Source organism: Babylonia areolata, chromosome 2, assembly GCF_041734735.1.
Source record: "Babylonia areolata isolate BAREFJ2019XMU chromosome 2, ASM4173473v1, whole genome shotgun sequence".
In the NCBI taxonomy this organism is placed as follows: Eukaryota; Metazoa; Mollusca; class Gastropoda; order Neogastropoda; family Buccinidae; genus Babylonia; species Babylonia areolata.
In genome coordinates, this window is record NC_134877.1 from 25,900,917 (window position 1) to 25,928,003 (window position 27,087).

General features: G+C 40.0%; 2 protein-coding genes across 3 annotated transcripts in view; both read right to left on the minus strand.

Moving 5' to 3' along the window:
* On the minus strand, positions 1 to 17,593 carry LOC143299857 (charged multivesicular body protein 3-like). Its single transcript, XM_076613350.1, has 6 exons — positions 17,437 to 17,593; positions 13,902 to 13,962; positions 12,640 to 12,819; positions 11,269 to 11,390; positions 9,180 to 9,291; positions 1 to 5,429 (listed from the first exon to the last, which is right to left on the minus strand). Exons 1-6 carry the CDS (start codon positions 17,479 to 17,481, stop codon positions 5,278 to 5,280), a joined length of 672 nt encoding a protein of 223 aa, XP_076469465.1. The 5' UTR covers positions 17,482 to 17,593; the 3' UTR covers positions 1 to 5,277.
* Positions 17,594 to 20,531: 2,938 nt separating this feature from the next.
* The window catches only part of LOC143299550 (tRNA (34-2'-O)-methyltransferase regulator WDR6-like), a 41,278-nt gene continuing 34,722 nt past the window's right edge, over positions 20,532 to 27,087 (minus strand). For both annotated transcript variants that reach the window (XM_076612845.1, XM_076612837.1), the window contains 5 exons: positions 25,916 to 26,586; positions 25,462 to 25,632; positions 24,025 to 24,110; positions 22,418 to 22,485; positions 20,532 to 21,510 (listed from right to left, as the gene is read on the minus strand). In XM_076612845.1, the coding sequence (XP_076468960.1) occupies positions 21,423 to 21,510; positions 22,418 to 22,485; positions 24,025 to 24,110; positions 25,462 to 25,632; positions 25,916 to 26,586 (1,084 nt within the window). In that variant the 3' untranslated portion in view covers positions 20,532 to 21,422. The remainder of the gene's footprint in view (positions 21,511 to 22,417; positions 22,486 to 24,024; positions 24,111 to 25,461; positions 25,633 to 25,915; positions 26,587 to 27,087) is intronic.

The window sequence follows — 27,087 nt, forward strand, 5'->3', positions numbered from 1 at the left end:
TCAGTGTTTTCATATTTTAATTTTTACTTTGTGTGAAGTGAATATTTCCAACCAATATAAAAGCCTATATATTATTATAATTATAATTAAGGGCTTTTTAAAACCACAGAAATGAAAGCACTGACACTGCTATAACTGTACAATACATTGAAGTCAGGAATCATGAGGGCAAAGACCTTGTGCATTTCAGTATTGTGTTCCAAAGTTTACAAGTAATTGCCATGGAAAAAAAACCCACCCAAAAAACTATAAATACTTTGAGGTTTCTCATCGTATCAGACATTGGCTGAATACAATCAGTTAGCTTGAAACAGATACACCGAAACCGACTACAACCCAGCCATACATGGACACCATCAAAACTACCACTATTTATGGTACAGTATATTCACACCTCTATAAGCAGTATGATCAGCAACATCACTATTTAAAAACACACACATGCACATACACACACACAACTATGCACAATAGTTGCAGAACAACAACACACACACAATTCTATTTCTAACAGTTAAGGAAAAAAGTTAATTTTATTTGAAATTAATAAAAAAAAAATAAAAAAATGACCCAAAATTTGGAAAAAGAAAAAAAAAAAGAAAAAAGAAAAAACCCAAACCAACCACAATATATATCAGATGTAGCATGATTACACAACAGATAACATCATAACAAGAACAGAAACAGATGGATTATTGATCAGGACAGACAGGGAAGGTAACAGACAGCAAGACAGAGACACGTGCAGAAACGAAGAGACAGATGACTCCTGTCATTGTTTTTATTGAAAGAAAAGGGAGATTATCCACCCAGTATAGGAATCTCAACTGGGGTCTTTTTGCGTACTTTGACCTTGTAAGTGGTTTCAGTGTTTTAAGCTGTAACTCCTGTTGCCTGAGCACTTCAAGAAAATGATGTTAAAAAGAGGGAGAGAAAAATAAATGAGGGGGAACATCAATACATACATGCACTCACATTCAGACAATGTGACTTTCTGTACTTTAAAACCCTCCCACACCACAGCTACGAGAATTTAACAATGCAGTTAAAACTTAATGTATACTGTTTCAACACTGATTAACTGTCTCACAAAAGCTTTATTTATCCAGTTGAATGCAAAAAACACATGCACTTGCAACATACACACACTAACCTTAAGTCAAAAACTGTACAGAATACAAAAGAACACAAGATTCATATGTACACACAAAATCATCATACTGGTCATGAAATGCTAGGGAAGGTACAGAAAAGTCCTAGATACCCAACATGCTGACCCTGAAGAACTGATTCCAGTAAAGCCTCATTCAATACTTAAGTGAGAAAAAAAAAATCATAATAATAAATATCTGGGAAAAAAAAGTATAAGAACTCAGCTAACTGTTTGGGAGACACTGATCCTATCTGTATACTAAAAGCATCAAACCTGAATAATATGACCACTTTTAATGACATGTTCTAGACAATGGTGCAGAAATATACCTTTCCCTCTTCATCTGGCACTGCATTTCTCACATCACTGAAGGTTGTGTTTCTGGAACAATACTTGATCCCATGATGATGATGTTGAAAGAACGAATACAGAGACACCAAGTCACATTTTCTGATGTCGATTTCTTGCTCTAGTACAGCAAGCCTCTGGTTCTCATGGTTATTCCATGGTTATCCCCCCAATGCCCCCACACCCCACTCCTACAAGTCACTGACAGTGTCAACATGCCATTTTTTCTGCCAGTAAGAATAAAACTAATCATTTTACTATCAGTACAAATAAAATCACAAAGTAACAGTTTTGCATCTTTGTCAATAATTAACTATAAAATTACTCACGGCATGTGAAGTTTCAAAGCTCTATTTGCATTCTCCTCAGAGAAAAAAACTTCAGGCAACAAAAGAAAAAAAAGAGTAAATTATACTCAAAACTAACGAACAAAAAAGAATAGAATTTTTTAATTTTTAATTTTTTTTACATCTAATCAATACATTTACATACATCTGTTGGGGACAGAGACACTTGTCAATCAGTTCAATACATGATACAAAATACTTTTGAGAAACCCCAAATTAAAATTTAGATCAAAATGGTTCTAACAGTTAGGTATTGATGCACACTGTAGTTAGGTATGGATACACACTACAAACAAGTTTTATTTATGCCAATGAACATCCATGGAAAAATAGGATCACCATTCAGCTCACTGCATCACAGAATTTTGAAATTGAATTTTTGCAGTATGTGTTTTGTTTCTTTAGGTAACATTCAACTTGAGTTTCATACTTTCAAGGTGGTGTCGAAGTGTGTGGACTGACCCATGTACGCTCTACCACATTTGCCTCCAAAAAGAAAGGGGGAGTGGACACCTGACCTATGCATATACACCACACACCGGTCAGGCCTGAAAATCTCCCACCTCGGGTGCATGACCAAAGGGGAAACTGTCCCAGGAAAATGCCAGAGGTCTAACACTGCACTGAGACATCACCAGAACACACACAGGTGGGCAGCAGTAAAACCAATTTTCAGGTAGGGCGCCAAGTGATTCAAACCCTCTTCAAAGCAGTCTTGGTGCTCTATCACTGATAATGCTGGCAGCTGTGTGTGTGTGTTTCTGTATGTCTATTTGTCTCTGTGTGTATCTGTATTTGAAACAAAGTGTACCAATACTATATAACTTTCTCAATCACACACACATACACTCCTCTCCATATAATATAACCATTCACCAAATTTGAGCCAGTTAAAACATACACAAATTCAAGATCACACGAAGTGAGAAAAGTATACAATGGAGATTGACCAGTGTGCAAACCCAAACACAATGTTCACTGTAAACAGGAAGAACAGATGCCGACAATGTGAAGAAATACCATCTTCTGAACAAAGCTGATAAACTCTGTACAGAGGTGAAAAAAGTCACAGGGTTTTGAAGCAGGATAATAAAGTGAGGTTCAATGAGGATGACAAGAGATTTAAGATATAAATGTTACATATATCATGGCGATAAAAAGCACAAAGAATGAAGGTGAAGACATTGATGTAAAACCACTGAACCATATACTCTTCATGGTAACCGTAAGACACGGTGAGAAGACAAACAGTAGATGCTGATAATCTTGAAGCAAAAAGTTCAGGAACTCAGAGGGGGCACACTAATGGAGATTTTAGAAAGAAACCCAGACTAGGACGATATCAAGGACAACATTTTGCATGCCGATATCCAGTTATCACTTAATTTCTGCTGAAAAATGTTTTACTATGAAATCTGTCATGAACCTGTATATGATTTTGTAAATAATCTTATTGTGATCATATTTACAGTTGATGATTTTCTAACCAAGGTTTTTTTCTTTCAGTAACTGGAAGAAAAACCAGCATGGGGTAATTCACTCTAATGTTTAGATCTATTTTCACATGTCTCACAATGAAATCTACATGATTTTATATAGATCTACTCTCACATGTCTTGCATTGCAATGAAATCTACATATTTTCTAAACAAAAGTGTCAAGATCATATTTACAGTGGATGATTTTCAAAAGCCTTGCTATGATTACATCATCATTTCAGTACTGGAAGGCTTGTCAAGTTGCCTGGGTTGTGTTCTGTTCTCTTCTTGGAAGCAGCTTGCTATGAAATCTGCACAGAAACTAGCCTGAACTTATGTGAATTCTTAAACCATCAAATATGTATAAGTTAACATTTGTTTTAACTTATTCGTGAAAACAAAACTGAAAAAACAACAACAAAAAAAACCCCACCTGTTCCTTGTACACTTGTTCTCTGTCATTTGTAGATAGTTTCACGGAAGCTGGTAAACTCTAAGCACTTTAACATACAAGTTCCTACTGACAGACTTTTTTGTGTGGGTTCCTCCTGAATAAATCCTTCTGAATAATATGTGTGTCTGTCTGTGTGGACACATACATATTTCTTTATGAAATGTACATAAGATTATACAAATGTGCAAGTGAAAATGTATTTCACCTATCCGTGTTCCCATATCAATATCCTCGCCTATAATATGTTCTTCCCATGGTATTGATATCTACTTTATGCTAATTTTTCTTTGAAAATGTAGCAGCAAACATGATAAGCACAATTAATAAAGCATGGTAATTATATCTCCTTTACAAAATTCCAAACTCAAATTATGGATACACAGTAACTCAGAAGAAAATGGCCTTACAAGATAAAATCTGCACACACTGTCTAATGCTGTATGTATTTTTTTTCCTGTCCTAAAAGAAAAGTTCTGTTCATATTAAAACAGGAACTTTTCAAAACACACCAAAGACCATACTAAATAAAACATTTCTTCAGTTTTTGTTTTCCTTCCAAACTGCAGTATGAATTGTCCTCTTTCAATATTCTGTTTCCAGCAAGCTGCATACAAATTTCTGAGCTGAGGAATCCCACCCCTCCCCACTTCTTGACACCAAACAACTCCTTCTGTTAAAAAAGAAAAGAAAAAAAAAAGCCTTTTTTCATTTTCTCAGGAAAATTATTACAGCTGTTCTATCTAGCTATGGTCTATGCATATAACTGGAAGAAAAAAATCATGGGCAGAGATATAACACCACAAAACTAACTTACTCAAGCCATAACCTGTTGTTCTCCCTCAATGCAGTAAAAACTACATACAACCACAACCAACCCAACCCCAAATCGTTTGTATATACACGGCTTGTTCAGAATTAAAGAGGCTATGCCAGTCTTCAGTGAAAGCCAATTTGTGTTTGCGCATTTCTTCCGTCTTTGCTGCTGTGTGCACATGTCAAATGATCGGTATAAGGACAGGCCCGACGCTTCCTTTTTTTTGAGGAAGTGTCTGGGTTTACTCCAATGTACCTTTCATTTACCTGTGTGCTAGCTGAATCGATAGCGTAAGCAGCACTGACTTGAAGTTGTGTACCTTGTGAATGGAGAGAGTTACCACTCTTTACTATTTGTTAATTATATACATATATATATATTCTCTCTCTCTATAAATCTATAGCACATCCTATCCACAGCCACCCCCGATTCATATATATATATGTTCTACAGCCATAAGTGCACAGCACATCCTATATATCTACATACAGCCAGCCCCCTTCAAGTGTTGATGACGACAAGAGTCCACCAGTGCCCACGGAGAGTGAACAGTCCCAATGATGAAGATAGTCCAGTCAGCTCCTCAGTGCCCCAGCAGAGTGCCCATGAAGATGACAAGACACCCTTCAGTTCCCCAGGGGGAGGAAGTGCAGCAGAGTGCCCATGAGGATGAGAGACACCCTTCAGCTCCTGAGGGCCTCCAGCCTGGCCTGCATGGCCGACATGTCCTCCTCCTCCTCCTCCTCGTCTGGCAGGTAGGACGGCCCCGCTGTCGCCCCCATGGGCTCTGCCGGTAACGAGTCCTCCACCGCCTCTGGTGCCTTGCCCAGCTCACCTGGGTGGACAAGACATTGAACTGGGGCTAGGTCTGTTCCGTCTTGTTTGCAGAATTTTTTGTTCACTTGCAAATATGCAAGCTAGAACTCAGGGTTAGATCTATTTCATCTTGTTTGCAAAATTTGTTCACTTGCAAATATGCAATTATCTAGCCAGCCACCATGGCGAAGTGGTCCGACAAATGGGGAGATGTGGGTACAACCCCATGAGCAGTGTGTTTTTTGTTGTTTTTTGGGGGGAAGGGGTGGGGGGGTTGGCCCGTGGCCAGCTCCTACCCAGACCTGAGTGTGGTATGGACTCCGTTGGGAAGAGTGGGACTACACAGTCCTGGGTCATCCACTTCATGGATGTGTGTTTGGGAGTGTTCACTCAAAGTCCCTGACGTGTACTGCATGTATCTATCTCTCCGCCTGGTTGACTCCAGGATATATCATGAGAGTACAGCTTTGTCAAGCAGTCCACAACCTAAGTGGATCCCCACAGCAGCAGCATTAGTCATCACACCCTCATCACTGCTCATTATCACTGAAATAGGAAAAACAAAATATCCCAAAGCCCTCCCAGGTCCAACCCTCCCCACCCAACCCCTTTTGAAATCTTCTGTGGACACGCTGGTTGGAATATCTGTCTTAGGTCAACTCATTCTAGTCACATTTCAGTTCTTTAACCCTCAAAGTGCTGGATATAATAAAACATACTTACAAAAATCATGCTTAAAACAAAGGGATAGTTTGCCTCCGCTACCTGTGCTCTGATTTGGGGCATTTGTATGCTTATCAGTAAGAATAAATAGGTAAACCTATACATTTTTGGAAAGTAGAGTGAATGAAGAATCAGATAAAAGTAAGAAAAAGGCTGTACCTTGTAAGTAGTTGGAGATATTCCACAGGATATAAACAACAAATTTTGCAAACTTGTTTTCCAAAAACGTCAACCACAATGTTTATAGGTATTTTCACATCTTTTACAGAGTCAAAATCTCAAAATTGGCATTAAACTGTGCAGAAAATGTTCTGGCTGCAGAAATTCATGAAATGAATATAACTGAAACAATTAAACTATAAGCACTGTATTATTTGTTTGAGACACACCCACCGACGCCACGCACGCACACATCTACAATACTTTATGCAATCACAGGCAAAAACATAAATAAATGTTTTCTTTTAGCTCATGTTGCTTTCAAAAGCAGCAAGAATGCTTTAAATCAAAATAATTTCCAGTTTTCTAGCTTGATTTGGTCAAGAAACCGCAATAGACCCATGCCTAACCCACTTTACCACCCCTCCCCACCCCCCAGTTTTTGTGGCTGGAGACACAAAACTGAATGAACAACAAGCAAGCCAGCATGCCCAAGTGTCAAAATAACAAAGCCGTTTTCACCAGAATCCCTGTCAGCAAATGAATCATCACTAGTGACAAGGTCACTCATTTCCTGAGCTTTGTCAACTTCAGTGTCACTCATTGTTTACAAAAAATACGAAGATCTGGACTTATAAACTTGGTCAAAGTTTGTGCAAACACAAGCAGGGAGGCAGTAACACCAGAACGAGGCAGTTTTACGAAGGCTGCCGAGCATAGCCGTACGATGTCGGACCTTATGTAAACAGAGCCACGATCGTGGCCCATCGCACTTTACCGGGAAAGCCACGATCGTGGCTCATCGCGCTCTCCGGGTTAAAGCTGTACAGAAATTCTTCTGGGCAAACCTATTTACATGGATTAGAAAGCAAAACTGAATGAAAAATGGGAACAAAATTGATTTTTTCGGTTCTGCTCACAACAGCACAGCTAAAATGTCAACTTTGACTATGGCCTGCATGCTTAAGGGTCAAAATTCTGTGAGGTAACATCATTATGCTGGAAAAAACAACAACCAACTTTCCTGCATGCTTGTGTGTGAGTGTGTGTGCATGCTTGTTGAATGATCATAGTCAATTTGGATACATGTGTGTCTATATATATTATATCAGCCAACATTTGTTAAAGGTTACAAGTGCATACAATCTTCCAAGCCCCCCACCCCCCTTTTTTTAATACAAATGTGGAAAAAGATAAGAGCACTTTCTCCATCCTCCATCAACCACACAAGATACATTCATAATCACCCACCCACAAGCTATGTGTGTATACACTCACCATCACCCACACACAAGCTACGTATACACTCACCATCACCCACAAACAAGCTACATATACACTCACCATCACCCACACACAAGCTACGTATACACTCACCATCCACCACACACAAGCCATATATACACTCACCATCACCAACACACACTCTATACACAGCAGACCATTACCCACACACACACGCTGTGTGTACACGCACCATCATCCACATATAACCTATGCATACACTTGTCATAACCCACACACAAGCTATGCACACAACCATCACCCACACACAACCTATGTATGCACTCAACATCACCCACACACAACCTATATATATACACTCACAATAAACCACACACAACCTATATAATAATACACTCATCATCACCCACACACAACCTATATACATACATTTATATATACATTCACCATCACCGACACACAACCTATATACACTCACCATCATCCACACACAACCTATATATATATATATATTATATATATATACACTCACCATCACCCTCACACAAGCTATATATACACTCACCATCAGCCACACACAACCTCTCTCTCTCTCTCTCTCTCTATATATATATATATAAACACCCACCCTCATCCTCACCCAACCTATATATACACTCACCATCACCCTCACACAAGCTATACATACACTCACTATCACCCATATACAAGGTATACATACAGTCACCATCACCCACACACAAACTATATGTACACTCACAATCACCCACACACATGCTATGTATACAATAATAAATTTACCATCACCCACACATGATCTATACACATACATTCACCATCACCCACACTCAAGCAATGTATGCACTCACCATCACCCACACACAACCTGTATACATATACACTCACCATCACCCACACACAACCTGTATACATATACACTCACCATCACCCACACACAAGCTACACACTCACCATCACCCACACACATGGCATACATACAGTCATCATCACCCACACACCATCACCCACACAAAGGCTATACACTCACCATCATCCACACACAAGCTGTATGCTAACCATCACACACACACAGGCTATACACTCACCATCACCCACACACATCCTGTATATATATACACTCACCATCACCCACACACAAGCTACACACTCACCATCACCCACACACATGGCATACATACAGTCACCATCACCCACACACAGACTATACAGTCACCATCACCCACACACAAGCTGTATGCTAACCATCACCCACACAGAGGCTATACACTCACCACCACCCACACACAAGCTATACACTCAGCATCACACAAGGCATACATACAGTCACCATCACCCACACACAAGCTATACACTCAGCATCACACAAGGCATACATACAGTCACCATCACCCACACACAAGCTATACACTCACCATCACCCACACACAAGACATACACTCAACATCATCCACACACAAGCTGTACAGTCACCATCACCCACACACAAGCTATACATTCACCATCACCCACACACAAGTTGTAAGCTAACCATCACACACACACAAGCTATACACTCACCATCATCCACACACAGGCTATATACTCACCATCACCCACACACAGGCTATACATATACACTCACCAGCGGTCAGCTCATACAGCACTTTCTCCACCTCCCCATCAGCAGCCTCCTCCAGATCCTCATCATCCATCACATCCATGGCATCATCCATCATCTCTTCTATAATGCCTGCCTGTCTCAACATATACATCACAACTCAGTACTTCTATAATGCCTGTCTCAACATATACATCACAACTCAGTACTTCTATAATGCCTGCCTGTCTCAACATACACATCACAACTCAGTACTTCTATAATGCCTGCCTGTCTCAACATATACATCACAACTCAGTACTTCTATAATGCTGGTCCCAACATATACATCACAACTTCTATAATGCCTGTCTCAACATATACATCACAACTCAGTACTTCTATAATGCTTGTCTCAACATATACATCACAACTCAGTACTTCTATAATGCCTGTCTCAACATATACATCACAACTCAATACTTCTATGATGCCTGTCTCAACATATACATCACAACTCAGTACTTCTATGATGCCTGTCTCAACATATACATCACAACTCAGTACTTCTATAATGCCTGTCTCAACATATACATCACAACTCAGTACTTCTATAATGCCTGTCTCAACATATATATCACAACTCAGTACTTCTATAATGTCTGTCTCAACATATACATCACAACTCAGTACTCCTATAATGCTTGTCTCAACATATACATCACAACTCAATACTTCTATGATGTCTGCATTTCATCATATATACGAGATAACTCTAATCATAACAAACTTTTCTATGGCGCGATATTCAGTACCAATGCTGCTCAAAGCACCTAACATGATTCAGCTACCTGTAAACATCACACAAAAACGTTACAAAAGCTCTCTGCTGACAAAACAGATCCAAATCTTGCACACATTATATACTTTATGGCCCATCTTTTTGTGAACATGCCACAAATTTATCTCAAACATCTACCTTTCAGTGAAACCATAGTCTACCATCTCATGACAAATAGTCTTTTTCATTTTTGCTGCGCCACCATCTGCACCATTTCAGTGGTATTTCTCCCACACTGCTTATTTTGAACCCCCCCCATACACATACACATCCATACACATGCTCTCCTGTTGCAATCTCTGCACCAACAGTCCACAGGCAGCTATCAATGTTAGGACCCCAGAAGGCCACACACCAAAGGAGACCCTGCGATGCTGCTGAGTCACTTGAGTGATGTTCACTGCAGTGCCTGATCTGGCTTAACATATGCAGGACATCACCTATTTAGCTCCCTACCAATGACAGTTGTGGAGCCAGACTGAGTGAGCATCAACAAATAGTCTTCAATATACCATTCAAAAAGGGATAGGGGAGTGGGGTGAAAACTGATAACATCTTCCACATTTTACCCCTTCGAATGCATTAACAAAAAAGTAAATGAATTCCAACAACTCTTTTTTTTTTAATGTTCCCTCTAGCATTCTGGTTAAGCAGCTTGGGCTGACCACTTCAAATGCATTAAAAATAAACAAATTAATTGTAAAAGCCAAATTACCATTCATATAACCATGATTATAATGTGCATGCTGTATTGAATTTCATGATTTCCCCCCTTCGTTTTATTTTACTGTTTCCCCTTTCGAGAGCTGGATGAAAAAAAAAAGCATTGTCTTGCTTACTCCATTACCCTCAGAATCTAAAATCTATTCAATTCAATTTTTAAAAAAAGAAAAAAAAAGAAAGATAATAATAATCACAAACAAATCGCAACAACAGCAAAAATTCCCCTTTAGCATTCTGGTTTAAACTAAAGCAACCTGGGCTGGAACTCATTAAAGCAATCATCACACACACACACACAACGAAACTCTGTATCGGCGACATAAAGCATAGCCCCTGCAGAACAGGCAGCCAGACAACAGAACATCTGCTGCAGTCCTGCCCGCTCCACCAAGCGCTCCGAGAGAAAACCTGGCCCGACCCAATCCCAGCGGCCCGGAAGCTCTACGGAGGACTGGAGGACCTGTGACGTACTGCCGCCTTTGTCGAGGAGACAGGGGAATCCATCTGATAAATGACGAACGAGACAACAACAACACACACACATACTGACAAGTACTACTGCTGGCTGACCTTCATCATCTCTTTGGACATGTCCCTCATGGTGGCCATGATCTCCGGCACCTTCAGCAGGTTCTGCATGCTGGTCATCACCTGCGTGCTCTTCTCCAGAGCCCCCGCGATCCGCAGGTTGGCTGCACAGGTGGAGTAGAAAGCAACAAGATTGTCACGGTAAAAAAACCCAAAAAACGGTGCATGGCTGCCTACATGGTGGGGTAAAAACGGTCATACACATAAAATCTCACTCAAGTGCATATACGAGCGAACGTGGAAGTTCCAGCCCACAAACGCTGAAGTAGTAGTTATGGTAAAATGTGTGTGTTTGATTGAAATTGTAATGTGGTGTGTTGTCTTGTCAAGTGGTGTGGAGTGGTGGATGTGAGGCAGTGGGTGTTGGGGATGATTGCAGGGCATGTGTGTAGGAGTGGGGTGTGTGTGTTTGGGGTGTGGGGGAGGGGGTGTGGGAGGGGAGGGCAGGGGGTGTCTGTGTGTGTGTGTGTGTTGTGTGTGTGTGTGTGTGTATTAGTGTGTGTGTGTTAGTGTGTGTTAGTGTGTGTGTGTGTGTGTGTGTGTGTGTGTACATCACTAGATGTGTGCATCTCCAGACAAGTATACATATGTGCATTACTATATGTAAAATTGTATTCTATGGGCATGTGTATGTGTCTGTGTGAGGAGTGTGTTGTGTGGAAGAGGGTAGGGGTGTACATCACTAACTATATCAGTATATGCATCTTCAGACAAGTATATAGTCATCACAGCATATACTCTGTAGGCATGTGAGCGTAAGTTGATGTTTGTGCAGGCACAAAAAAAAGAAGAAAATATACGTGGTAAATATGTGCTTTCAGCATCTTAAATTTCTCACATGCTCTCAGCATCTTAAATTTCTCATCTGATTCATTTGCATGTGCAACCTGCACACAGGACCTCAGTTTATAGTCTCATCCAAGTGACTAACGTCCAGACCACCACTCAAGGTCTAGTGGAGGGGAAGAAAATATCGGCAGTTGAGCCGTGATTCGAACCAACGCGCTCAGATTCTCTTGCTTCCTAGGCGGATGCATTGCCATCAACAGACAGATTTGTATAGTATATAATTTATATTTTTATAAGAGTGGATTTTACAACAAATACTGCCAGGGACAACTCTTTTTGCTGGGGGTTCTTTCTTTTGCGTGCGCTAAGTGCATGCTGCAAACAGGATCTCAGTTTAACATCACATCTAAATGACTAGCATCCAGACAACAGCAGCTACACAATGTTAATGATCCTGTTCCTGTCCGAAAAGTGAGTGCAGCATCTGTTTTTTGTTGTTTTTTTCAATTTCTTGAGAGTTCTTCCACTCCTGATCGGCAGCCAATGTTTTCCTTCTGCACTTACCTAGCTGTTGCTTCATGCTCAGCTGTACTGAATTCATGTGAGCCTTGGCTGCGTGCAACCGACTGACAGCCTTCCGGGCATTGACAATTTCTTTGGCCAGCACTTTACAGGAGTCCTTCTCCCCCTTCTTGGCAGCATCTTTCAACATCCGCTTGGTCTTCTCCTCCTCTCTCTGAATGCCTGCACACAAAGGAAATCATTACTGTTTACTATGTACAGTTACGGAGAAAATTCATGCACAACACAGTGTCATTTATAACGTACTGAGTGAATCATTGCTTTCTTGGTTCCTGAAGAATGTCACCTTTCAGTCACTCTGATTCATACACGGTCTTCAAAATCTATGCGTATAATTATTTTACTGTAAATGGTGAAATAGTAGTTTCACTTTTTGAAATTTGTTCTTCTCTTGGAATTAAATTATAAATATCATAGGTTGTTATCATTAGCAGAGGTTTCACTTAAATCAAACAAATCTCTGTTGTGTGTGTGTGTGTGTGTGTGTGTGTGTGTGTGTGTGTGTGTGTGTGTGTGTGTGTGTGTGTATGTGTGTGTGAGTGTGTGTGTGTGTGTGTGTGTGTGTGTTTGTGTCTGTGTGTCTGTTCAATCGTTCATTCTTTTGCTTAACGACTATCCACAGTTGTGATTTTAAATGAAAATCTATCATCTCCCCCACCCCACCCATGCCTTAAATTATCACAACTTTCCCTGTTCCTCACTCCTCAATTAGCATTAAAAAAAAAAATTAAAAAAAAGAGAGAGAGAGAAGAAGAAGGATATGTGTGTGTGTGTGTGTGTGTGTGTGTGTGTGTGTGTGTGTGTGTGTGTCTGTGTGTGTGTCTGTGTGTGTTGGCCTGCTTGTTTGCTTGCTTGCTAACAACCATTTTCAAACCAGTTCAAAGTATTTTCCAAACCTTATGTTTTGTCTCCATGGACAGGATGCTGAATGACTTACTAAGTCACATGTCACTTGCTTTGTAAAAAATAACTTGCACATATACTGTGACACAAGATTCTTTAACACACACACACACACACTCAAACATTTCAAAATATATGCTCATGCACTGAAACACCCGATTCACAATTGAAATAATGATACAATGATACAGGTATTCATGAACATATTATGAGTCTAAACTGAAACATGAAATGATGAATAAAACCTAAGAATAATAAATTGTGAAACAACAGTCAGTATGAACATTTCACAATCTTATTTCAAAAAGCATACAGCAGAACTTGAAAGGAACATTTCTTACCTTTAATTTGTCTGTCTATATTGTAGCCTTCCTTTCTTATCTTGTGAGTCCATTCTTGAACCTGTAAAATATGAATGTTTTATTTATTTTTTATTCAGACTATTTCAAGTTCCACAAGTATTTTTCACAGGGTTCCCAGGTGGTGGGCATGAAGCCAAAAAAGGACCTTTAAAGGACTTTATAAGGACCTCAAATCAGTTAAAAAAGGACCTTTGCCGACATGACTTTACAGTACACCCCAATCTATTTGACATGCAGAACAGCAGACACTTACCTCTCATAAATGGAAGAACAGCTAATCCCATTTGACTGTCGTATTTAGTCTTTGCAATTCATGTCACTGTAGGCTAGGCCTAAGCAAAGCAGCAGCAGTAGGCGTGACTCACAGCCACTGTACCACGCTTCGCGTCTGCCACCGAGCAGAAAGCGCACTACTGTTAGGCCCTAGGCCTATAGGCTGTATCCTCCTACAGTAAGTACTGAGTTTCAGATGATCGCGTCAGCATCTTTCAACGCGCTTTGCAACTTGCGGTTTTGGTGTCGAAGGTGTTTCAGTTTCGTTCTCAAGTCTCTTTCTCTTCATAAAACAGGACTTAACAGTACCTTTCAAAAATTAAAAGGACCTCCTGATGATTTAAAAGGACCAACTTGCTGAATCAAAGCACTTAAAAGGCCTTTTGACCAAAATCCAATTCCTAAGGACTTAAAAGGACTTGAAAGGACCCTACGAACCTTGTTTCATAAATGAATTTAAACATGGAAAAAAAAATCTACCAAAACAAAATTCCATCCTTAGGTGTCAAACAGACATGTATTGATGTAGTCTGTAAAATTATATGAAAAAAAAAAAAACAAAAAAAACACCAGTAAAGAAGGAATGTTGATGGACCAAAAACAACAACAAAGAAAAAACGAAGAAAAAAAGGTGCTCTGTCATGATAGTGTATGGAACTGTGGAGGAAAAATGATTAAAAAAATATAACACATTAATAAAAAAAATTTTTTAAAACCCACCAAAAAAACACCTAACAAAAGAAGACAGGCCACGACAATTGACAGGTCTTATAGTTTAATACAACATAATAGTGACACCAACAATCAAAAGATCTTTATCAAACAATATACTGCTATATAGTGCCAAGTAGTTATAAGAGGACTGGACTTTCAAAGTGAGACTGAAAGTAAGAACCACAGCAGTTCCTGGTGGGTTCTGGATGGAGATTTTTCTGATATAATATGAATTTTGTATTTATATAATGATATATATTCCAGATGTTTATAGACAGCCTGTGATACATCTGTACAAGTGCCTGAATCACTTTATATCAATATATGTAGTAGTCTTAGTATTTTGTGTGCAGAATTTAAAATACTCATGAAACTGGTTCTTGTAAATTTTCACTTTTAGTTTTACTAAATGTTATCCATGTTGAAGAATGGCTGGTTAAATAGAAACTATTCAAAAATAATCCAGTGTGCACCAACTATGACAGAATCAATGATCAACGAACTCATGGTTGTGTTAGTGGAATGATAACTGGATAAGTCAGTAAGTGTAATATGTTTCCACAACCCACTCTTCTGGTACCAAAACTGACATGGAATTGATTTCATGATCTTTGACATGATCTTCTGCTTGTGTATAATACATCTGTTTCCCCATATGAAGAGGATTAAGGTATTCATCTACGCAAACACTGACCAAAAAGATGAAAAGAAAATTATCTCCACTGTACTTGCTTTTTGTTGTCTGTCTTGTCTAGCAGAATCTTATTCCTAGATTTACTCATCTTGTGGTGTACTATAAAGGTTGTAATGCAAATTACCTGGAGGGTATACAGAAAATTTTATTTGTATAAATTATCAATTTTTGTCATGACAGCTTTCTCTATCAGAAAAATTCTGGTTGCTCTCTCTAGGGAGAGCATACATATCACCACAGCATTGATCCCCCCCCCCCCCCCCTTTTTTTTTTTTGGTCTGCAACTGCAAGTAAATTATTCATTTTACTATCAAACTGTTTTGTTTGTTTGTTTTTGTTTTTTTGTGTGTTTTTTTGTTTTGTTTTGTTTTTTACTTTGTTTTTACAAAAATTTGCCAGGGACAATTATCTTGTTTCTGTGGTTCTTGGGTGCTGCACAAGAGCCTTGGTTTATTGTATCAACTGAAAGACTAGCACCAAGACCACTACACTTATAGGGTCTGGGGTGTGTGGGGGGGGGGGGGGGGGGGGATAAAACTCAAGGCAAATAAAGGCCTCAAACCCATGGACATTCGCTTTCTGGTTGGACACACTACCACTGTACCAGTTGGCTACTGCTCAAGAATGGAAAGGATGATGAAAATGTATGTATTGTCCTCTTTCAAAAACTGTTTCCAATATATATATTATATATCAGTATCTGTATCAGTAACTCAAGGTGTCACTGCGTTTGGACAAATCCATATACACTACACCACATCTGCCAAGCAGATGCCTGACCAGCAGCATAACCCAACGCGCTTAGTCAGGCCTTGAGAAAAAAAAAATATATATATATATAGACTATCAGTAAACAAGAAGGAAATTCTTCCACACAGCACTCCACAACCTCATCTAGAAGCTGTGTGGCACACAGGGAGCACAACAAGTCTTTTTGGATACATGTGTTATTGAGTGTTAGTTTCAGTTTCTTTTACTCAAGTCTCAAGACATTCATAACAACTTGTTTACCAAGCTTTTTCTTGAGGGCAAATTTCAATGAATCAGGATATGCATTTGTTCACATATGTAACAGGATATTTGCAATAAATAAAGCGCTAGGTGTGGCAGATTGGGCAATGGCTGAGCTGTTCACCGGTAAAAGTTTGGCCAGTGACCGAACGAGTTATAAACTAAAAATAGAATCCTATTGTCAGTTCTTGGCAATGGATGTTTGGAAAACACCGGATCTTCAGTGTTTCTTTCCGTCAAACTATTTGTGTATTTTTGTTTCTATTTTTAATGGAAATGGGTTATCTGTCACAGTATATGATGCATGTTCGTTTGGTGACTAGGCCTAAGTCAATGAGCATTGTTAATATTCCAACCATTTCCTGAACGAAGCGGGCCTCTAAACTCTTGAATTTTTATATGAGTAGATCAATTCATCAGCTAAGTTAAGCTGACTAAAAATTAAAAATTAACTAAAATAATTTTTTTCAAAAGCTTAACTGTCGGCAAAGAGTGGATGAGATTTCGAGGAAAAACAAGAAATTATGGATGGGTGAGAAGACAAACACATTGATTGTACGAAGACACGCTTCAACCCCTGGTTTTTCCATAGGAAGAAAAACAAAACCTACTACTTTAAAAAAACAAAAACAAAACTAGTCTGTTTGTGGTATGTTTTATTGGTTTGTCTGCGGAAGACCTTGGAGCAAAACCGTATCGTTTCTAATGATCGTGTTGTGTTTTTCATGCAAAGTTAACTTTGACACTGAGTGTTGTCAGCCGGTGAAATTTCTCAAGTGCATCCTCAAGTCAATTACAGTGACACCCAAGCATGGCACTTACCAAATCCTTCGGCGGCCTTTCATTCGTTTTACCGAACAAACCCATGTTGTACAACTGTAAATCAGATTCCAATAAACGATGATTTCTTATCACATTCTCGATTGGGAAATCCACAGAGATGTAAACTTCCTGATTGGCATGCGCATTTACATTCTAGTATGCTGAAAGGGAAACAACTCATAGTTTGACCAAGAGCAGTCCTCAGAATGAATTTCACCTCTCCACATTGTGTTATCTCAAATGATGGTGGAAAAAAAAAAAGGAAGAAAGAAAAAGGACGAAATAAAATCCAAACGAGGCCAAGGAGCGTTAAATATTAAACAATACAAGAGAACTGCACTTGAATTAAGTTGAAAGTCCTGCATATTATTTTTTGTGTGTGTGTGGCTAATCCAGTCAAAATCATTAGTTTCAAATCCGTCTTGTCCAATTTGTTTTATTCAGCCAGTTCAAATCATTATGAGAGTAAATGATTTGGAAAACAAACTCACTGCATTTTTTATAGAGGATAAATGAGACAAATCTAACTTCCCAAGCAGACTTAAACAAACAACAACAAAAAAACAAAAAAAGCTGGATGTTATATTCATGTCCTTGGATATCTTTTCACACCCCTTTGGTATGCCTGTAAATGTGTGTAACCACAGTGGTAAAATTGTGGCAGTATATGATGCATACATGTATGTTTGTGTCATGGGAGCATGTGGGTGTGTGTGTGTATGTGCATGCATGTGTTCATTGCAGGAGCTGGTGATTTTATGTGTGCAAGTTTTGTTGTTGTTTTCTTCGTTTGTGTGTGTGTACAGGGAAGTTTTGTGTGTGGATTGTAGAATCTATGTGCAATTGTAGCTGCACAAATGCATGCATGCGCCACATTTTTCTGTACATGTGTGTGTATGCACATGTTATTCCATCATGTGATATATGTTTGTAAGCGGCACATAACATACACAGGACATTTATGTTATTGTATGTGTGTGGAAGTAGGGGTAGAGGAGGTGAATGTATTTGTGTTTATGTGCAGTGGGGCCTGGGTGAAAAGTTTGTCGGTTAAGGATTGGGCCTTGGTGTCTGTGAGACTGAAAATTGTTGCATGTGCACTGTGTATGCATGTATGTGTGTGTGTGTGTGTGAACGTACGTGTGTACATTTATGTGAGCATGCACATGTGTAGGTGTGCACACAGGTTTGACGATCATGGGATTGTTCTTGTTTTATTTCATTCATTTGCCTTCTTCGTGTCTTTCACTTTATCATATTTTAATGTATTTACTTTATTTTGTTTGATCACTTCATTTCCTTTCATGTTAATATTTTTCACACATATGTGGTACCCTCTCACCACCTGACAAGCACATTGGGTTTATGTGAAGGTGAGGCTGGTGTCTGTTCCTTTTCTTCTTTTGTGGTGCAAAACACATGGATCAGTCTGCATGTTTTGTCACCTTGAAAAATTGAAACTGTACCAAATTTTGGGACGATGAGGATAATATTCGCATTGACTGAAGACACCAGTGAACTCATGATGGCTCTATGTTTTTGTTTTGTAAAACTATCCGTTATAGAAGAAATAATTTGTATTTTGTATTATTTGTATTACTCTTTTTGTCACAACAGATTTCTCAGTGTGAAATTCTGGCTGCTTTCCACAGGGAGAGTGCGTTGCTACACTGACATCGCCACCCATTTTTTGGTGTGTTTTTTTTTCTGCCTACAATTTGGTTTTCCTATCGAAGTGGATTTTTTCTACAGAATTTTGCCAGGGACAACCCTTTTATTGCCGTGGGTTCTTTTATTTGGGCTAAATGCATTCAGAAAACAGGAATGACTAATGACTAGTGTCCATATGACCGCTCAAGGTCTAGCGGAGGGTGAGAAAATACTGGCAACTGCCAGTGAATAGTATTTGTGTATAGTATAAGTCTAAGGTGATCTGTTATTTGTTCTTTTGTCAAACATCTCCAGTCAGTATTTTTTACAGTTCTCAAGTTTCTTACTAATGACTATTGCTTTGTCAAGTGGAATTCTAATGAAGAGAGCTTTTACATTATGTGAAACCAGCCTTTGCCTGGAGTGAACATCAAGACTGGATACTACTGAAGCAAAAACATTGTTGTCCTATGTGTGGTGTCTGACTGAAATTGAATCAGGCACGCAGTGATTTCATATTCACCATGTCTAAGGCTCAGCATAGGAAGGCAGGGGCCCAATTCTCTCTTTCCAGTTTTAACCTTCCACAATGAAGGTCAAGCACCTGTTCACACCTGGTTAGAGTGAGGAATACTGGAGTAAAGTGCCTTTCCCAAGGACACAAAAACTATGATGCAACAGCGCCTCGAACCCCAATCACTGATGGACACAGAATCAGAAGTCCAATGGCTGATTCTGCAATGGTCCCTCTTATAAAAGATAACAATCTAAGCACAAAAAAGAGAGAAACGTTGGTTTGGTTGTGGATTTTAGGGAGAGTGTAGATAAAGTTTTATGCTGTCTGATCTTTCTTGAGGGCACCTGCAGTGCTGGTCAAGAAATTTGTTTCAAAGAAGCATCTTCAAAGAAGCATCTGTGAAGTATTGACTTTCAGCTGTATGGTCCCAGTCTATCTGACTGAGTCAACAGCATACTCAACTCTGCTGCCTGGGACATGTATGGAGGCTCCTCACAACATGAATGGCATGTCAAGCCATGAATTGGACACCTGCAGGTTGGAAAAAGAGGGGCAGCCCCAGATGAACTGGCAGCAGAAAGAGGAGAGGGACATCAGAGATGTCGACAAGACACCAGCAATGTGGCAGAGGACCATGGATGATGGAGCATCTGAGTCAGTCAGCTCAGAGTTTGAGTGGGCCATGGCTGAGAAAACCCCACAATGGTGTGTTTCTGGTAGGGTCCAAATCCATAACTGCCCAGTAATCAGTCAGAACAATAACCACTTCACCAAACAAGTTAGTAAATTGCACTTAACCTTATAACCTGAGCAACCTGAGCCTTAGGATTCACACCCATCACTCAGTGACTGTCACATTCTCTCCACATCTAACAACTCATCTCAAATGCTGATAAAGTTCATGTAGTTTCATGATTTAATAAAATCTATTTCAGTTACCTCACACCAGTCAGTAAAACAAATAAATCAGCATCAACAGGAAATGCTCAAAACTTGGTACAATGTCCAAGATAAAAATAGCATAGTGGGTAACATCTGTCCACTCAGATTCATAACCCTAAATGAAAGAGATAAAAAACAGTAGAAGCAAAGACACACGCATGCACGCACACATGCCTTTTGTTTTCTCCACACAGTTTTCAACAAAATTTTTTATATGCTGATAACAGAAAATAACAATATGGATTAAAACTGTGCACCGATATGGTTAACAATAAAACAGGTTTTACAATACAAAAAGCACTGTTGTTGTGCACAGTTCATTTCTGCACGCAACCCAGCTGATCAGGAAGGCCTGCTGACATTAGACTGGAGTCATTGACAAATGTATCATTTGCAGTATACTTCCTTGATGATGATGATGATGGTAGTTGTCCCTTGACCCTAGTCATGCTGCTATCGGACTATAAAGGCTATACTGTATTGTATTGTATTGTATGTTGCATTTTTTAATACTTTTCATCACAACAAACTTCTCTGTATCAAATTCAGTCCCCTGGGAAAGCACGTCACAGCAATGCAGCGTCACCTGTTTTTCTCTACCTTTTTTTTCCTACTGTTTCTGTCTCCAAGTGAATTTGTTTCTTCTACTGTCAAAGTGGGTTTTTCTGCAGAATTTTGCCAGGGAACAACCCTTTTGTTGCCATGGGTTCACCGCTTCTCGTTCATCACATAACCCTAGTGCTGAACCAGCAGCCACTTGCGCCAACATATGGATGATGCTGGACTTTATTTCACTGCCACAGCGAAGCTGTAGACTGGCAGGCAATTGACCACTGCACCAGAGGAGATCCGCTTGACTCTACACCTGCCTGAAGAGCTAGGTTGACTGGGTCTCCTCTGGCAGGTGGCCATGGATGGACAGCAGAGCTAGGCCTTCTCCACAGAGGCCGATGTACACCCTGTCTCTGTAATCAAGACATGGAACATGTCACCTTCCCATCAACACACAGACAGCATGTCATCTTCAATCAAACACAGAGAACGTCACCTTCGAACTGGCATTAGATACCACAGAAAGTGAGTGTGCTGGGATGAAACGTTTATTATTTACAAAATAACAAAAGTGCCATTTACAGAACCTTCAAGTGGTGAAGAAATACATGTTTTGAGAAAAATTTAATTACTGACATAGTTACAGAAATTCCAGATAACATGACTGTCCATGTGTGCAGCATCTTGACAAATAATGATGATAGATAACACTTGAAAAGACACATCAATTTTTGTGTGGTATGGCAGTCTATTGTTCTTTGACAACAGGTCCTTGTAACTCATATCTGTTTTCAGTATAAAAAAAATTTAAAAAAAATAAAAATAAAAACCCACAAAAACACATTTATATGACAAATGTCATCGATTATAAAAATGCTTATCATTTTCATTTTGATCTTCAATTTTGTGCACTTGAGGTCTACACTGTTCATACCATGAAATGTAACTGGAATTAAAACTTCTTTTTTTTCTAACTTGCTTCATAAACACTTGAGTTGTGAGGGCGTCAAGACAGTGATGTCAAAAAACCTTACACAATGTGTTCATTTGAAATTTAACTTAAGTCTTGAAATTCTGGGTGCAGTGATACTTTGTCTGTCTTTCCATTCAAATTTCCTGTCAGAACACCCTCAACCGAAAGCAAATTATTTCTTGTTTTCATTTCCTTGTTTGTACATCCAATTCCCAGCACATAATTTAACAAGGAGAGTTAACTCCCCCCCCCCCCCCCCCCCAATGTCCTTTCAAAACATGCACCCTCTTCCTGCCTCCCCAATCCCCAAACACACACACACACACACACAGAGGATGTATATTTACCTGTGCTGCCAAATCTCTATGTTTGATGGATCAGCAATGTTCACAAACCGACAGCTTTCTAACATTATCTGGAAACAGAGTAAACTTCATAAATAGTAAAATTTAAAGATACATTGTTTCTAAAAGCATTTGTTGACCAATATCAGTTCTCAACGTACAGTACGTAGAGTAACTTTTTGCTCCATAAAACAGACAAAGGCATACACTTTTGAGGGTCCTGGGTTCGAATCTCAGTGACGGTGCCTGGTGAGTAAAGGGTGGAGATTTTATATTTTCAACATATGTGCAGACCTGCTAGTGCCTGAACCCCCTTCATGTGTATACGCAAGTAGAAAATCAAATACGCACGTTAAAGATCCTGTAATCCATGACAGCGTTCAGTGGGTTATGGAAACAAGAACATACCCGGTATGCACACCCCCGAAAGCATAGTATCACTGCCAACATGGCGGGGTAAAAACGGTCATACACATAAAAGCCCACTCGTGTAAATACAAAAATACAAGTGAACATGGGAGTTGCAGCGCACGAACGCAGAAGAAGAAGAAGAGTAAACTGCCTTTCCAGATGAAGCAACACTAAGCCAAAACAAGTCTTCACATCCTGGACACTGATTCCGAAGACCAACAACTCGCTGATTCTGATATTGTGCTTCTGCTACCCTTCACGCTGTATACAGGTAAAAGAGAGGTGCCCAGTGGCAAAGCATGAAACTTTTTTTTTTTCCTTGTATTTCTTTTTATCACAACAGACTTCTCTGTGTGAAATTTGGGCTGCTCTCCCCAGGGAGAGTGTGTTGCTACACTACAGTGCCACCCTTTTTTTTTTCTTTTTTTTTTCCTGCATGCAGTTTTATTTGTTTTTCCTATCAAAGTGGATTTTTCTACAGAATTTTGCCAGGAACAACCCTTTTGTTGCCGTGGGTTCTTTTACACACACTAAGTGCATGCTGCACACGGGACCTCAGTTTATCATCTCATCCGAATGACTAGCGTCCAGACCACCACTCAAGGTCTAGTGGAGGGGGAGAAAATATCGGCGGCTGAGCCGTGATTCGAACCAGCGCGCTCAGATTCTCTCGCTTCCTAGGTGGACATGTAACCTCTAGGCCATCACTCCACTTCCCTAAAAGAAGAAACAACTGAACTGAATCTACTATTGCTCCTCCTCCTCTCCTTCTGCAACAGACCTTTGTTTAAAAAAAAAGCTGATATATAATTTGGACTGGCTGACAAGTCTTTTTGGTTAAAACTTTGCAGAAACACCGTTCTCATACACTGACAGAAATGTAGAAAGATGATTGGTGTGTTTCTTTGTTCTTGAGATGTGAATATACACATGTGTACTATGTCTGTTCCAAAGACACTATTTGATAGAATCACTGGAGTTCATGAGGTTGAAAGAATACACATAAAACATGTTAGATAAGGTCTCAAAGAAATAGCACAAAAAACAAAAACTGAAAAAAAAGAAAGAAAATTTACAAAGAACTTACTTTAAAACTCACAAAAATGGTACAACTAGTCCACATAATACTTACTAAGCACATGACCGCAAACTCATCTTTTCAATAATACAACGTCATCCTTAAAAGAGAAAGACTATACCTGTGAATCTTGACCTAGCCTCCACATGCAGACCCGCTGATCAACAGACGCTGACAGAACATGTGTCTGGGACAGCACCCATACCCCTGAAATAATAATAATAATATTAATAATAACAATAATAACAACAATAGTATTCATATAACTGAATCTTATCTGGAGACAAAACGCTCATACACCAGTCATTCACAAGGACGTAAAGCTCTAACTCAGAGGAATTCCATCATCATTATCATCATTTCAACCATGAGGATTATTATACTTCATCTGAATTTTCTGGGATTTCACATAGCTGTAGACAAATGAAGTTTTACAAGCAATAAGAAAATTTTTAAAAAAAAGAAAGAAAAAAGGTATTGTGAAGAAAGGGTACAACATGATTCTATTCGTAAAATATATGTTGGATTTATTTGACTGACCAAATATTCAAAGTTGAATGGATTTGCCAATGATCTGTTAGAATTTCTCCTCTCCCCTCTGTTCCCCCTCCCCCACCACCTTACCCACCATTCTTCTAAATTTTCTTCTTCTTCATGTTTTTCTTCTATTAGGCCAATTACTCTGGTGATAATAAATTTAATCTCATGTTAATATTGATATTAGCACTATTTTACTATACTATGTACTGTTTGTTTATTTGTTTTATTTCATTATTTCATTACTTACTGTTTATGAATGTTATTTGATACAAGTCATAATATGGTTCATCAGCCGTCATGATAAAATTGAAGTGCAACGTTGTGAGCACAGTATAAGCTTTAAGCTTGTTGATGCCCTTTTGTCATTCATTGCATTGTAATCATGTGTATTGTTGAATAATTAAAGATTATTTAAACCAAAGAAAAAAGGCTGCATGGATAATTCAGGCTAACGCTTTGAAAGAGGAAATGACAGTTATGCGTACAAACAACTTTTCAGTTAAAATCATATAAACATACATGTGTGCAGATGCACACACTTGTGTAAACACTCTCACACATGCAAAGATGTGCACACAAATGCATACACACAAACGTGCGCGCGTGCGCACATACACACACACACACTCATGAAAACACATGTACACACTTACGCATTTATGTACACACACATGCTTACAAACATACACACACTTAATTCAGGTGTTTTTTTCACGCAGGTATTTCACTGTCTAATACCAGACCTCATAAACAGACATTTTCTGAAATTAGAAAACACACACACAACACGACACATTCACGTAGTGACTTTTTTCCCTCCCAAGCAGGTGTTGTTTTTTTTATTTTGTTTTTTGATAGTCACCTCACCTGACCTGTACCTGCTGTCCTGTCTGGGGCTCACATGCTACAAACAAATGTTCTTCAACCATCCCCGTCCTGTGCCGGTCGCCCCAGCCGTCTTTTGAACAGCGAAAATATTCGTTACGTTATACTGCCGAACACTCGCTAACTCACACACCTGTGATCTGGGCAGCATGGGCATCAGCCCTGCATGCTTTGCCCAGCACGTCAAACGGAGGGTCACCGTGGTGACCTCCTTGCCGGTCACTCTGTCCGGGTGGTGCCAAGGTCAGCGTGTGGACGGTCAGCGTGTTGTCATCCCCCCCGCTGGCCAGCAGCAAACTGCCGTCTGAAAACATCCACCTGCATGCCAGCCGCTTGACATCCAACTCCATGCCACTTTTCATACTGATAAAACATTCCTCTCAAAGTGCTTCACGATAACACATCAGTCAGACACAAAATGCACATAAGAACACACACACACACACACACACACACACACACACACTCTCACTCACTCACACAGACCTGTGACATTTTTACATGTGTGACTGTTTAGTTTATTTTTCCCGGCTATGTAGCCAACCATACTCTGTACACACATGTACACACAAGAGCAACAAAATTACCTGCCAGTGACTTGACATGCAGACTGTTCACTCCAGACTGGTGAGCAACAATTTCTTGGTCAGGAGTCCAGGAGGCATGCATTCCCTCCCATGCTGCAGCTCCATCCTTCGTCTCTCCCTCACCAGGTGGCTCTGTGGCCCTGGAACTGGCTCCCGCTGTCGGACAGAAGAGTGGAGGCAGCACATCCCCCAGGTACTGAGTCCCAGCTGACTGCCTGACGGTGCTACGCTGCACGTTTGTTTCACTGTCACTTTCCTCCTCCTCCTTTTCCGAACCCCCCCCACCAGTCAGCTCTTGGCTCAAACTCCGTTCATCCCTTGTGTGTTTCACTTTGGGTTCTGCTTCATCCCCTGAGGCAGTGGCGTTGATGTGAACGACGCTTTCACTTCCATGAACGGCGGAAATGGAATCCGGCACAGCGTGATTGGCGTTGGCATGAAGCCACCTGACAACAGGCTGCAGGTTCCAAACAGCGATGCGACCATCTGTTGCCGCCGAGAGGAGCAGGGGGATGTGGTCGCAGCAGAGACTGGGGGGTGAGGGGGAGGAGGAAGGGAGGTGTGTGGCATGGGGGTGGAGGTGGATGAGGACCTTCAGCACACAGCCGTTGTGGTGCGACGACTGACACAACAACCTGAAGCGCCGGTGCAGCTCGTCAAACAGGAACAGCCTGAAACGTGAACAGCGTAAAGGTCAAAGGTCCCATAGCCTGTTACGGCCATCAGGGCAGTGAACTGACATCCACAGTGTCCAGGGCTCGGCACAGGAAGGCGGGGCCCAATCCTCTCCTTCCCCAGCTTTAACCTCCCCTGATGGAAAGTCCGGTACCTGTTCACACCTGGGCGGAGTGAGGAAAATCAGAGTACAGTGCCTTTCTCCAGGACACAACTTCATGCTGAAACGGCTGACCCTTTAACCCTGATCACTGGTGAACACAGGATCAGACGTCCAACGGCTAACAGACAATGCCATGGTGCCTCCTTAAAGATGTGCTTCTGCTGCGTGTTTCTGAGGCTGGCCAGCTGCTTTTTAAACACAGACTGAAAACACTCAATAAAAACACAAAAGACAAAGATGAAAATCTGTTAAAAAAAAAAAAATCAATGCATAATTTCTTTTCCAATGATGCATATGCACATACATGCACAGAGACAAACATGTACTATACAAA

Excerpts from the sequence above, each read along its gene's own strand:
- LOC143299857 (XM_076613350.1), bottom strand. The coding sequence starts at position 17,481 with ATGGGTTTGTTCGGTAAAACGAATGAAAGGCCGCCGAAGGATTTG. Across the intron at positions 12,820-13,901 it reads TATAGACAGACAAATTAAAG|GCATTCAGAGAGAGGAGGAG; the intron begins GTAAGAAATGTT and ends CTTTGTGTGCAG. Across the intron at positions 11,391-12,639 it reads GAGCATGAAGCAACAGCTAG|CCAACCTGCGGATCGCGGGG; the intron begins GTAAGTGCAGAA and ends CCACCTGTGCAG.